The sequence below is a fragment of the Oryctolagus cuniculus genome, chromosome 5 (assembly GCF_051225735.1).
Source record: "Oryctolagus cuniculus isolate XC-2025 breed Fujian yellow rabbit chromosome 5, ASM5122573v1, whole genome shotgun sequence".
NCBI classification, from domain to species: Eukaryota; Metazoa; Chordata; class Mammalia; order Lagomorpha; family Leporidae; genus Oryctolagus; species Oryctolagus cuniculus.
This window is the reverse complement of record NC_142871.1, coordinates 156,831,393-156,845,904: the sequence shown is the minus strand read 5'-3', so window position 1 is coordinate 156,845,904 and position 14,512 is coordinate 156,831,393. Positions and strand designations below refer to the sequence as shown.

The window sequence follows — 14,512 nt, the reverse complement described above, 5'->3', positions numbered from 1 at the left end:
AAAGTCTTTTCAGGAACACCTTTTCTGAGATCTGCTCACTCTATTAGAATCTCTTTGTTTTCTTTGCAGACCCTCCATGCGCCCAGTTAAAATCTGCATTTGAGACAGAGAGTTCTACGCAAGAAGCTGAAATGCCCAGTGATTTCTGGCTCCTCTCCCCATTTCCTGAGCCTTCCTGCCTCTCTGCCTGATTCAAATGATAGGCTGTTCAGAGGGACCCCTTAACCGAAGGCGTTCCTCAAGCAGAGGCATCTAGGGGGTTTGCATCCGGGATCCGAGATGGCCAGCCAGCCGCCCGAGGACACTGCTGAGTCTCAGGTGTCGGACGAGCTGGAGTGCAAGATCTGTTACAACCGCTACAATCTCAAACAGAGGAAACCCAAAGTGCTGGGCTGCTGTCACAGGGTCTGTGCCAAATGCCTCTACAAGATCATCGACTTCGGGGACTCCCCACAAGGGGTCATCGTCTGCCCCTTCTGCAGGTTTGAGACCTGCCTGCCGGATGATGAAGTGAGCAGCCTGCCAGACGACAATAACATCCTTGTGAACTTGACTTGTGGAGGCAAAGGGAAGAAGTGCCTGCCAGAGAACCCCACCGAGCTGCTGCTGACGCCCAAGAGGCTGGCCTCTCTGGTCAGCCCCTCGCACACGTCCTCCAACTGCCTGGTCATAACCATCATGGAGGTGCAGAGAGAGAGCTCCCCGTCCCTGAGCTCCACGCCCGTGGTGGAGTTCTACAGGCCCGCGAGTTTCGACTCTGTCACCACTGTGTCGCACAACTGGACTGTGTGGAACTGCACGTCACTGCTGTTCCAGACATGCATCCGGGTGCTGGTGTGGCTGCTGGGCTTACTGTACTTCAGCTCCCTGCCTCTGGGGATCTACCTACTGGTGTCCAAGAAAGTCACTCTGGGAGTGGTCTTTGTCAGCCTGGTCCCTTCGAGCCTGGTCATTCTCATGGTGTATGGCTTCTGCCAGTGCGTGTGCCATGAATTTCTAGACTGCATGGCACCTCCTTCTTAACTGATATGCAAAACCCAGAAACTTGACACATGCTGCTGAGTTTGAAGCTAGGGAGTTCATGATTTAGTCTCTCTTCCGTTCTTTACGTTTTGTGCCCCAGGACCTTTGACAAAGCCCTGGAGCCCATGTTGGTGGTCTGTGTCCCATCAGAATGTTGGCTTGATTGCCTTTCCTGTATGCTGGAGGTAAAAATGTTCACTTGTATGCAGGGGTTAGCAGAGAGGCAAAACAATGCAGAGTAGCCTAGAGCAAGGGCAGTGTTTCCAGACAGACGTGGGGTGGGGAGCCGTGCTGTGGGAGACGTTAGGGATGGGTCCATGCCTCATTTCACCCGGGGCGGGGTGGGGAGGCTGGTCTCCTATGGCAGGTGCACAGGAGAGGAAAGCTGCTCCGTGCTCCTGCTGGGAGAGCCCCCTTGAGGCAGCTTCAAGTGTTTTCTGGGCCCCTGTTGCTGTGTGTGGGCTCTGCGTCTCTCGTGGAGACACCTGTTCCCTCCCGTGCCAACAGGAAACTCAGCCTGTTCCCTGGGGTGGTTTCAGCTGAGTACCTGTTTTTCCACATTGCTAAAGAGAGGAAAGAGCACCAAGGAACTGGCCTCACCGTCCGCTGTACTGCACAGATGGCCGCTTGTCTTGGAGACACACGGCTGCTTCCATGTTGGTTTTTCCTCTTCCTCTGACTTCTCACAAGAAGTGAGCAGAACGAAGTTCCCATAGAACAGTTTTAGTTCATGGAACTCTTCTTCGAGCATTTCCTTGAACAGTTTGGTTTAGTTTTTTTCTTTTGGAACCACATTGCTGAGTAAGCCCGCTCCTCACCCCAAATGAGGTTCCATTTACATTAGCGGCTGTGAGTTCGGGAGTATTGTCTTTTTTTTTCCCCCATCACGTTTTAAAGTCAATGAGGACTTGGTTAACTGAATCCCATCACAGTTTTGGGGGGATGCTGGCAGGGAGGGCCCAGAAACAGTGAATGAGCTGCTCAGGTTCACGGTTCCAAGCGCTGGGCACCTGCGTGTTGCTGGAAGACAGTGAGTTAGGGTTGTGTGCAAGACCGTGTGTTGTGGTTGTAGTCTGGACACCAATGGGCCCCTGGCCTGCATTACCCTTCCAGAGGGGCAGAGTGCAGCTCAGTGTGCTCCTGTCCCTGCTGTCTTTGGGTCAGTCCTGGAACGGATTCAAGTTCTGACATCAGAACATAAACCTATGTGGCTGGAGTTAATAGGTCTCTTCACGATGTAGAAGTTGAATGTATATATTTATGAGAAGAAATTGTTTAGCAGGTTTTAGGTTCAGGGGAGTTAGAATGTTCACAGAAACTACGCAAAAAAAAAAAAAAAGGTTTACGGCTCCTACAGTCTGCATTATTAACATGAAAATATTTGTAACTCTTAGAAGGGGATATTACTAAGACTACTGTACCTTGTTTGTGATGAAATATTTGTTGTGTGCTGTAGTTGCAGTGGGCCACTTTCAATCTTATGGAGGTGAAGTTGATGCATATCTAGAGTAGCAGTTTGATTTTAATTGTACAGCAATTAACTTTGAGAATGTGAGCCCAAGGTAAGTGTGATGAGCAAGTGGATGTGGGATGGAGTCCAAGGAATTTAAGCCCCACGATACAGCTAAATACATTTATGATTCCATAAAGTCTAGTTTAGATAGCATTACGGACACAGTTTCCAGAAATCCATTTGTACTTTGGGTAAATATAATGTTTAGGAAATGTTTTGTGGTTTGGATTTATATATTTATATTGTTTTTTAAAAAGTATTCATTTTATCTGAAATATAGCATCAAACAAATTGATGAGTTATATAACAAGACTTCCAGAAAGCTCTGGACACGAGTACTTGGTGTTTTGCGTCTTTGTATAATGTCCGCAGTGCTAGGTTTGTGTCTTTGTGTATCGTGCCAGTCGTTTTCCTTAGTTGCCTGTAAGCTAGTTTGGTTTTAAGGAGTTTTAAATGTGTGACAACAAAAAATTCTTGATGCTGTTGAATGAACAAAGGGCAGTGCTTTAGTCTTGTATTCACTGTGGCAATGTTTTGTCTATTAAATTGTTACTATTTCCAAACCAAAAGTTTGATTTCTCTTACTGATGGTTGACATTCAGATATTACTTGGGACCTCTGTTAACTTGAGAAAACTACAAACGCGAACTTTCAGACGCTGGTGGAGCCAGTGCCTTCATTATGCACGTGAAGACCAGAACTTCTCAATAGGGCTGACTTAACCCATTGCCCTTGTAAAAGGCCTTCAGACTTTTCATTTATTTATTTTTAATCAGGGGAGGAAAAACTAGGTAAGATGAAATAAAAACATTGTCTTTATAAATACATTTTTATTGTAATTTGTTTAATTTGATCTGCAGATTTTGCCTGATTGCTCAACAAAATAAAGTTTGTTTTAATTAGAGGAATCTCTGGGTAAATTAAAAAAAAAAATTACCTGGCCCCTAAATAGGGACACTCTTAGGTAAGTAGACATAATTTGGGAATAGATAAGGTTTTATGCTTAATGATGATTAGTGAATTGACCCCCACATGTTGATGAAGAGTAACAGTTTCATCCGCTCCCGAAACCTGTACATAAATGAGCAAAGTGTCGCTCCCCCTCTTCGTGGAGGAACGACACAGGACCCTGCGCTGTTCTTTCGTCTGCTCGGCCCTCCCCGGGTTTGCTGCTGGTTCTTCCCGGGTTGGCTACTATCCCTTCCACCTCCGTGGAAGGGCAGTTCCCCCTGGCCACACTCCCCACTTCCGCAGGGGAGCGGCACACCGCCGGCCGGCTCTCTGGGGGGCTGCACAGGTGTTCCTTCAGATGTTCCCCTTAGATGTTCCTGGTGCATGCCGTCTCTCTCCTCCTTTATAGTCCTCCTCCGCCAATCCTAACTCGGCTGCCCACACGCCGAGTACGCTGCTCTCCTCCAATCAGGAGCAAGTCCTACAGCTTGTCAAGTTGATTAGAGGCAGCTGGGTAGAAGCTGTTTTCTCCTCTCCCAGCGCCATATTGTGGGAGAGCAGATGCATAGAATAAGTCTTAATTCCAGTAACTCAGTCTAGTCCTGGTTGCTCCCCACACAAAGGATCAAGTTAAAGACAGCGTTGCCTGTGCTGACTGGAACCCAAGTCAAGCTTGTCTGCCGCGAGACCTGGAAGTGATGAGCATTTGCTGGGTGTAAAGAGGGTCAGCTGCAAAGCCCCTTCAAGGAGATTTCCGGGGTGCCAGCCACGTGGATGGAGAGCAGGGGAAGATGGTCCTGCTACCCACGTGGGAGACCCAGAATGAAGCTTCTCTGGCTTTCATCTGTTATGGACAGACACCCCGTGAAGCGGGTTTTAGGAGGAGTCTGGGGCACAGATGAGCTGGAGGGGCGCTCCCCTGAGAGAGTACCGGGGAGGGAAGCCTCGGCTCCGCGGGTCCTGCGTGTTCTGAGACGTGCTCTTTCTGCATTCTCACTTGGGGCACAGCAGCTGCTCGCTCTGATCCTGCTGCACCGTCGTCCCAGAGCTTTCCTGGAAGCCAGGGGCGTCTTGTCTGGAGGTCGGAGCCCTGGGAGAGTTTGCCCATTCTTCGCCCTCGCGCTGGAGTCTTCTCTCTGCTGCCTCTTTGCTTCTCTCTGCTTCAGTACCCTTATGGAACCCTTCTGTGAGAAACCACAGGCTTAGTACTTGGTCTTCCCTCACAAGCTTCCTTTTGTGTAAAAGAGATTGTTAGAAAAAAAATGCAAATAAACTTAATGTGGAAATTTGTGTGGATAACCGCGAGTCCTGGAGGCAGAACGAATTCAGCCCATTCCTTATATCATTTAAATCTGTGGGATAAGCCAAACCTGACTATACTCAGTGTATACATAGTTGTCTGACGTGAAGGTGGTTGAAGTGTAGGAATAAAAAAATAAAAACTAAATTATTTTCTGAATGCTGTATATATGAAATAGGGATATGTGCTAATATGTATTTTAAAATGTCAAAATTTAGAGGCTGGCATTGTGGCACAGCAGGTTCATCTACTGCCTGTGATATCAGCATCCCGTATGAGTGCTGATGTGAGTCCAGATTCCTCCACTTCTGATCCAGTTTCATGCTAATGCACCTGGGAAAGCAGGGGAAGATGGTCCAAGTACTTGGACCCCTGCGACCCATATGGGAGACCCAGAATGAAACTTCTGGGTCCTGGCTTTGGCCTGGCCCAGTCCTGGCCATGTGGGCAATGAACCAGCAGATGGAAGATCTCTCTGTCTCTGTGTCTCCTTTCTCTCTGTCACTCTGCTTTTCAAGTAAATAGATAAATAATTTGTTTTAATTTATTAGAAAGGCAGTGACAGAAAGAGGTATTCCATCTACTAGTTCACTTCCCCCAATGCATGCAACAGCCAGAGACTGGGCCAAGCTGAAGCCCAGAGCCCAGAACTCCACCCTAGTCTCCCACATGGGTGACAAGGGCTCGAGTACTTGAGCCAACATCTGCTGCCTCCCAGGGTGCTCATTAGAAGGAAGCTGATTAGAGGTAGAGGTGGGACTTGATCACAGGCACTCAAATATGAGATGCAGGCTTCCAAGTGGTGGCTTAATCTGCTGCACCATAACATCTGCTCTGCTAATACATTTTTAAATGTGTTTGGGACTTGATTTAATTAAAACATTCAGTTAACTGGAACAGTTACTCAAAAGCATTTTAATTAATCAAAAGTTTATTAAATTTGCAACATATTAACCTTTTACTTTGAGCTAGTTGGAATTTCATAAAAAGAATGTGATGACAGTGGGTCATCTTAAAGTTTTTTATTTATTTGAAAGGCAGAGTGACATAGAAAGAGGAAGAGACAGAAAGAGAGAGTGAGTTTCTGTCTGCTGATTCATTCCCCAAATGCCTGCAGCAGCAGGGGACTGGGCCAAGCTGAAGCCAGGAGCCAGGGATGCCATAGGGATCTCACACGTGGTGGCAAGCGCCCAGGTTCTTAAGCTACCACTTGCTGCTGCACAGAATGCGCATCCACAGGAAGGTGGATGGGAGTGGAGGCACGACTTGGTCCCCGGCGCTCGATACGGGATGCAGGTGTCCCAGGGGGTGGCTTCACCCTCTGCCCCACAGTGCCCACCCCAGTGGTTGTTTCCGATTCTAGTTTTCCTGTGTTCACATCCCTGTACTCCTGGTGTGGCGTGGAGATAGCAGAGGACATGGAGGGGAAGTGGTGGAAGCTGGGGACTGTGTGGTCACAGGAGCCTGAAGAAAGGGCTTGGCGTTAGGATTATTAGGTGAACACAGGTGGAAGCAGACCTCAGACTGTTCATGGAAGAAGGTTCTTCAAGCGTTCTTTCCGTGAAGATTTTCAAATATAAAGAATAGTGTAATTAATGATCCATTCACCACTTAGAGTCAATGGTTAACTTTTTCTCACTTGTTTCCTTTCTCTTAAGGAAGTGTAATTGCCAATGTGATCCCAGTTCTATGGAGCTGGTCATGGACGCTGTCTTTGTTAATAGCTGTGTTCCAGATTGATCGGAACGCTGAGAGCTGACTCAATGTCGTGTTCTCCTCAAAGCCTAGGATCAGCTCAGCAGTTTGCTCTCCCATATCTCCAGAGAAGAAAGCTCATATTCAAACATGGAATTTTAAATGAATTTAAAAAGCACACTAGCTGTGAAATGTTATTTTGGATGCTAAACAGCATCATTAGCCGATAAGCAAACATCTGTTTTTGATCGTTCTCTGCCAAAACCTCCTGCTCCCTTCCTCATCTCTGGTTTCTTTGATGCCGTGCATGGAAGAACCCAGAGCACTCAGTGCCGCCCTCCCCCGCACCTCCCGGTTACACACAAACACTCCACATCCTCACCATGTGGGAGGGAGCCATGTTAGTCTTCCACCACTTGGTCATCATCCATTTAACACGATTTTAAACTGCTTTTGTGACCACTACAACTGCATGTGTGAATTCTTATAGAATAATGGACTCAGCCACTTGTTTTGCAGGTATCTATTTCCCCTTTCCCAGTGTTTATCATTACTGAGTGATGGAGATCACCCCTAGCTAAACTGTGGGTTGATGTTGACATTGCTTCTGTTTGATGTAGTTCTTTTCAAAATATTTCATCTAAAACTATTAGAACTGTGTTCTTCTTCTTCCTCTTAGATTTATTTATTTTATTTGAAAGAGTTAGAGAGAAAGAAGGAGAAATGAGAGAAAGCTTCCATCTGCTGGTTCACTCCCCAAATGGCCACAGTGGTTGGAGCTGGGCCAGTCCAAAGCCAAGAGGCAGGAGCTTCCTCTAGGTCTCCCATGTGGGTGCAGGGGCCCAAGCACTTGGGTCATTTTCCACTGCTTTCCCAGGTGCATTAGGAGACAGCTGGATCAGAAGTGGAGGAGCTGGGACTTGAACCAGCACCCACATGGGATGCCAGCACTGTAGGTAGTGGCTTAACCCGTTACGCTTACAGTGCCAGTCCGTGTGCTGCTTTTTTTAAAAAAAAAAAAATTATTTACTTATTTGAAAGGCAGTATAAGAGAGCACTTCCATCTGCTGGTTCACTCCCCAAATGCTTGCAACAGCCAAGGCTGGAGCAGGCCAAAGCCAGGAGCCCAGAACTCTATCCGAGTCTCCTGTGTGGGTCACAGGGACTGAAATACTGTAGTCATTATCCGCTGCCTCCCGGGTACCTTAACAGGAAGCTGGATCTGAAGCAGAGTAACTAGGACTTGAACCAACTCTGATATGGGTTGTAAGCAAGAGGTGGCTTAATCTGTGCTACAGTGTTCACCCCAGAACCCTGTACTTCTGTAGTTAAATTTGTTGTTACTATAAGTTTTGTTGTTGTTGTTAAATTATTTAAATTACAGGAGCCATCAAGGTGTAGCAGGTAAAGCCTCTGCCTGTGGCACTGGCATTCAGTATGGGTGCCAGTTCGAGTCCTGGCTGCTCCACTTGTGTTCCAGCTCCCTGCTAGTGTGCCTGGGAAAGTAGTAGAGGATGACCCAAGTCCTTGGGCCCCACATAAGAGACCTGGAGAAAGCTCCTGCCTCTTGGCTTTGGACCAGCCCAGCCTTGTCTGTTGCTGCCATTTGGGGAGTGAACCAAGAGATGGAAGCTCTCTCTCTGTCTCCTTCTCTCTCTGTAAACTGTGCCTTTTAAATAAAATAAAATAAATCTTTAAATTACAAAATTATTTCCAGCCTATCATTTGACCAACTCTAATCACCAATTAAAAGAGGATAAACAACATATCCTAATTTTGTGGGATTGTTCTGCCGCCAGAGTGTAGGAAGAAGTGAAGATATACATGGTCGTGGAAGACAAAATAATACTGAATTCTATTCTTGGAGCTGGGGAGGAGGAAGACTGAACTGCTAATTACTTAACACCCTCCCTCCTTACAGCTTTGTAGCCCAGATGGGAACCTTGCCAGATTTTTTGATATAAAACTCAAGATTCATTATTTTAACTTGTGTTATTGACTATGCATGATATTCCAATAGCCCTTAACCATGTGGCGTGATAACCATGCATGTCATACCTCATTGGGAAAGCGTGAAGACCATTACACTGTTTAGAAGGAGTGTCTCATTAAAGCTGTTGTTCTAAAATGCATGACATCCACGTAGCTGGTCCCCAAGACAAGGACCTCCTGGCCATGTATGGTCAAGAAGCTGCACAGACTTGGTCTTCCTAGTAGAGATTCATGGATGAGAAAGAGAAACCTGTTTAGTGCTATAATCCAGTGTTTGCCCCAACTAACCTAACCATGTTCTCAAACCATCTATTAACATTTTGTGGAATTTGTGTTGTCTGGAGCACATGCTGTGAAATCTGCGTGGGAGAGTTGATAAAAGTCGTCGTGTGAGCAGACTCATAGAATGGCAAATGCCCCAAACAGCACTCCTGCCTCAGAATCAACCCTTGGGACATTCGGATCTGGCTAAAAGGCCCATGAGAGTCTCACAGGCATGGGAAGCCATGACACAGTGGCAAAAACCATCTGAATGAAAGATCCTGGTGAACAAGACCCCAGCAGAAGGAACAGGCCATCAAGGAGGGAGGCACTTTTCTCTGAAGGGAGGAAGGAACCCCCACTGTGATATGGCCTTAACAAGTTCAGAGTCGGTGAACTCAAGGGGCTTCCATAGCCTAGACAGCTCATAGCAAGAGTCTCGGGTGATTGCTGACGTCATAAATAAGAGTGCCAATTGTTAAATCAATAACGGGAGTCACTGGGTACAGGCTCCCCACGTAGGATCTCTGTCCTTAATGTGTTTTACTGTGAAACTTAAAGACAACCCTACTAGTCAAACAATGCCCTATACCTTGTGTGGTTGTGTGAGTGCAGCCTGTTGAAATCCTTGCTTAGTGTATACCAAGTTGATCTTCTGTATATGAAGGTGATTGAAAATGAAACTTGATGAAGGGCGGGATGGGAGAGGGAGTGGGAGAGGGGAGGGCCGCGGGAGGGAGGGAGGTTGGGGCGGAGCCACAACAATACAAAAGTTGCACTTTGTAAATTCACATTTATTAAATAAAAAAAAGAAAAAAGAAAGTCGTGTGAAATCCGATCACAGATGCGCATCACTGAACCAGTGTGTGGATTTGAAAGGCAGTCAAGAAGAATGTCAAAAGGCTGGCGCTATGGCGCATTGGGTTAACACCCTGGCCTGAAGCGCTGGCATCCCATGTGGGTGCCAGTTCAAGACCTGGCTGCTCCACTTCCAATTCAGCTCTCTGCTATGGCCTGGGAAAGCAGTGGAAGATGGCCCAAGTCTTTGGGCCTCTGCACCCACGTGGGAGACCCAGAAGAAGCTCCTGGCTCCTGGCTTTGGATATGCGCAGCTCTGGCTGTTGCAGCCAATTGGGGAGTGAACCAGCAGACGGAAGACCTCTCTCTCTCTCTCTCTGCCTCTTCTCTCTCTGTGTAACTCTGACTTTCAAATAAAGAAATCTTTAAAAAAAAAAAAAAAAAAGAATGTCAGAAGTAGTGAGTCCACGTGTGAGACAAAGCGGGAAGGGAACAGACTGCCTGTACACAGAGAGTAAAGCTTGATCATAATTTCATTTGTTTACAACTTAAACAATTAATGTTCTTGTTAGAGATTTACAGAATGACTCCAGTCCCCAAGTCAGCATCAGTCTTCCATGCATCATTATACACAGGGAGAAATCTAAATATAGGCAGAAGGAGGTCCCAAATGGATAATTAAGTGCTAGTTATTTTTTGAGTCTATACAACTTCCACACTTAATTCTCAGAGTGGAACCCGATATTCCAACTTTTGGAAGACATATACCAGATACAAAGTTTGATCATCCAGTGTTAGGGCTGGGAGTTAGGGCAGGAAGATTTTGTGGATCACCATCCAGCTACCTTATTTTACAGCTGATAATGCTGCTGTTCAGAAGTGAGGGGAGGAGTTCACCTCACAAAGCCTACAGATGGGTTCTGACCAGGGTTACTGAAGTTCAGTCTGCTGTTTTTACCCTACACTGTCCTGCCTCTTAGTCAATATCTGTCAATTATTTTTCTCAGTGTGGATTATTGAATTATGGACAACAAAATATGCACCCGGACAGAGTATTTTATTCCAAATAGTCTGGTTATATGTAATAAAGACGTGAAATAATTATGTGAATTTTTCAACATTGCATTTTGTTCTGGAAAAGTAAGATCAAAGCACTGAATACAGAAAACTTATCCATAAAACAGACGCTAAGAGCTAGTACTTAGGAAAAGGAACAGGAGCCAGCTTTTGGCACAGTGGTTACGATGCCCGCATCCCAGATTGGAGAGCCTAGGTTTGGGTCCCGGCTCCACTTCCCATTCTGGCTTCCCACTAACATGCATCCTGTAAGTAGCAAATGATGGTTCAAGCACCTGCTCCCCTGCCACTCACGAGAGAGACCTGGATTGAGTCCCTGGCTCCTGTTTGCAGCCTGGCCCTGCTCTGGCTGTTGTAGGCATCTCAGAAGATCTTTCTCTGTCTCTGTGTCTGCTTTTCAAGTAAAATGAAAGTAACAAAAAGAAAAATAATATTGAGGTGACAAATCAGTATACATGAGACAGACGATCAGGGTCTGGAGTCTTAGATGCCTGTCTTACCTTATGTGACAGCCCAATCTAGACCCCTCCCTGGATAATATTGGCAGTAGTCTTGGAGGCAGTTTCCTGCATCACGTAGAGGGTTGCTGTGTGCTGTTTCAACCTCCCCAGTATCTGGAATCATTATCACATTGAGGCAGATGCTGTTCTAACACCCGGCTCCTTCCCGCAGTGCTTGGAACTGCACTTCAATGGCAGGTGCTTGGAGCCCCTGCCTTCCCACTCATATTCTCGCTACCTGTTCATTCGTTCCAGTTTCCCTTAACTGCCAAAGCCACTGAACTGCTTTCTCGAGGAGACTGATGAATATTTTTTAGACATGAGTTTCTGGAGTGGGCACTAAGCCTAATGGTTGAGACTGCCTGCATCAGTTTCTGGGTTTGATTCCAGCCTGGCTCCCACCTGCAGTCTTCTGGCTAATGCAGACTTCTGAGAGGCAACAGGTGATGGCTCAAGTACTTGGGTCACTGCACTCACATGGAACACCTAGACTGAGTTCTAGGCCCCTGGCTGGAGCCTGGCTCTGGCTGCCGTGGGCATTTGTGAAGTGAACCAGTGGATGAGAGCTCTGTCTTTTATATAAATAAATAAATACTTTAAAGGAAAGTAACTTCTATTTTTTATCAAATTTATATGTGGTTGTGGTATTGATAGCTAAGTAATACTAAGAGCATTTAATTAAAACCAAATTTTCTGACCCATCCCTTCCTATTGTAAGGGCAACCACATTCTTCTCTTAAATCTTAAAAATTTTTTCTTTTGTATTTCAGGAAATTGTACTTCTGTGATAGTTTTTATTTTTTCAATTTTAGTCATCTAGTAGCATTGTGTTGTGGAAAGTGGGGACTGAACTTTCTTGTGACCGTCCTTCACCACGCATTTCACTCCTTCCGCCTTCCCAGTATAGTTGAATCACAATTTTTGGTCAAATTAACATTCAGTGCTTCAGTTGTTATGACTGTGCCATATTGCTCATAGCCGAGGTTACAGTGTACTATGAATACTTTCTTTAATACAACTTCTTGTTTTCTTTAGAATTAATTGTCTCATTTTGAAATGTGCTTAGATTTCTTTGTACTGAAGCATTTCCAAGAGTCTCTGACTACTGAAGATTTTTTTCCCTCCCATCAAATGTGGTGGAGCACCTGCCAGTTTGCCCTGGTGAAGAGTTCTCCTGTACCCTTCACCCCCTCCACAAACCCACATTTGCTCCTTCATGCTCAGGGGCCACCCAGGGCTCCCCACCATCCTGGCAATCTTCAGATCCCTTTTTCCGGAATGCCTTGCCATCTTTCTCGTGGTTTATTCGTGTCTTGTTGAAGTACATCCTCCAGCAGCATGCTGGGAAAATGTTGCATGGAAGAGAAAATGTCAAGACCTGGCATGTCAAAGCCTGTCTGTTTCTTCTTGGCTCAGTCTTGGTTGATGGTTTGGTGAGAAATCAGACTTCGCATTGCTTTGTTTCTTGTAGACCCCCAGCTGGCTATGGAGAAATCTCATAGTCTTCTAATGTCTGCTGCTTTGCATGCCATCTTTTTTTTTTCTCATTTCAAAGGAAGATTTATTTATTTGAAAGGCACAGTGATGAGAGAGGGAGAGAAAAAGAGAGAACACTTCCATCTGCTGGTTCACTCCCCAAATAGCTGAAATGGCCAAGGCTGGGCCAGGCTGAAGCCAGGAGCCAGGAACTTCATCCTGGTCTCCCACATGGGTGTCAGGGGCCCAAGGACTTGGACCATCACCTGCTGCTTTCCCAGGTGTGTTAGCAAGGAGCTGGATTGGAAGCAGAATAGCTGGGACTCAAACCAATGCTGCAATATGGAATGCTGGCTTTGCAAGCAGGGGCTGAACACCAGCCTGTTTTCCCCTTTTGAAAACCTTTCAGGTCTTCTCTTCACCCTTTGTGTCCTGACATTGCCCAGTACAACGCCATTGTCGAAGTTGGGTGCCTTTCCCCTAATGCCCTTGACGTTTGCTTTCTCAGATCCCAATATCTCTTCCTTACCTTGCATTTCCTCTGCAAAGACGAACTCATTAGGAGAATGACACAAGGGTGAGAGACCCTGAATTGTAGAGACGTGTCCCTATAGTTTGCACAGTTCACATTGCAGTGCTGGTCTCTATTCTTGAGAGCGGTACAGGAACTTAAAGTCCCAATCCAAGAAGGTAACACCCAGTCTACTCTTGGACCCAGCAGACTGCAGCCTGCCTCTACCATCCCAGAGGAAACACACTGGTCCCTGTCCCTGACCAGTCAAAGGAAGGCCATGCACATGGTGCACCAATCACAGCCCACACATGAGCCAACCATGCATTGCTCATCCCAGCCTTGGACCTTAAGATTCACTGGATTTAGTCCCAAAGGGACAAATATCATATATCTTCCCTGATCTGTGACAACTAACTGAGCCCCTAAAAGGAAACCTGTAGAAGTGAAACTGACACTATGAGAAACAATGACTTGATCAGCCCTTGTCCTGAGTGTTGAGGAATAACTTACTATTATTCTTTTTAGTATTTTCTTTTTCTACTTAATACCATTGGTTGAACTCTTTAATTTACATACAATTATTCTTAGGTGTTTAAAGTTAACTGAAAATTGATCTCTGTTAAAAATAAGAATGAGAGTAAGAGAGGGAGAAGATGTGCAGTTCGGCACACACTCACTTGGACTTACCCCTACTCAGGCTTACCCCATTCTTAATGAAGAATGGGATGGGAGAGGGAGTAGGAGATGGGATGGTTTGCAGGTAGGAGGATGGTTATGGGAGAGAAAACTGCTATAATCCAAAAGTTGTACTTTGGAAATTTATATGTATTAAATAAAAGTTTTCAAAAAAAAAGATTCACTGGCTTTGATCCCTCTGGCCGTCCAGGAATTGAGGACCAGCTGCCCGGCTCCTTGTTCTGCCGTTTACACAATCACTACCCTGGTGTCAGTGACCCGCACGCTGCGAGTTGGGTGAGGGGACCCAGTTTGGGGATTCTGTAGCAACTCTTCCAGCCAGTTTTGGGGATGTCCAGTGACGTTATGTGGCTTTCTTTTAATTTGTTCTGCTGTTACAACTGAAACCCTTGAGACAGGCCTCTCTGAAATAAAAGGGTTTATTGAGGCTTTCCGGTTGCTAGCCAGAAGGAAAGGGCTGGTTCTGGGAGAAGTTCCCACAGATCACAGAAAATTGTCCGTTGAGCCTAAAAAGGAAGAGTAGTTTTGCAAGGAACATGTTGGGGAAAGAAAGTGTAAATTGTGGAGGTGGAATCACCTAAGCGAACAGTGGTGTAAGCGCCACAGCTCCGCCCAGAAATGCAAATCACCTACCTGGGAAAACCTCTTAGACCATAGGGAGCACACCCTAAGTGAGGAAGTATTGCAGTTACAAGTCTGCTTCCTGGACTGCAGTC

The 14,512-nt window shown here is 46.0% G+C and overlaps 1 protein-coding gene across 5 annotated transcripts in view; it reads left to right on the top strand.

The window, feature by feature from the left end:
- RNF182 (ring finger protein 182) overlaps window positions 1-3,444 on the top strand; it is a 73,732-nt gene extending 70,288 nt beyond the window's left edge. For all 5 annotated transcript variants that reach the window (XM_089333374.1, XM_089333377.1, XM_089333376.1 and 2 more), the window contains exon 2: window positions 70-3,444. In XM_089333374.1, the coding sequence (XP_089189500.1) occupies window positions 280-1,023 (744 nt within the window). In that variant the 5' untranslated portion in view covers window positions 70-279 and the 3' untranslated portion in view covers window positions 1,024-3,444. The remainder of the gene's footprint in view (window positions 1-69) is intronic.
- The last annotated feature ends 11,068 nt before the right edge of the window (window positions 3,445-14,512 follow it).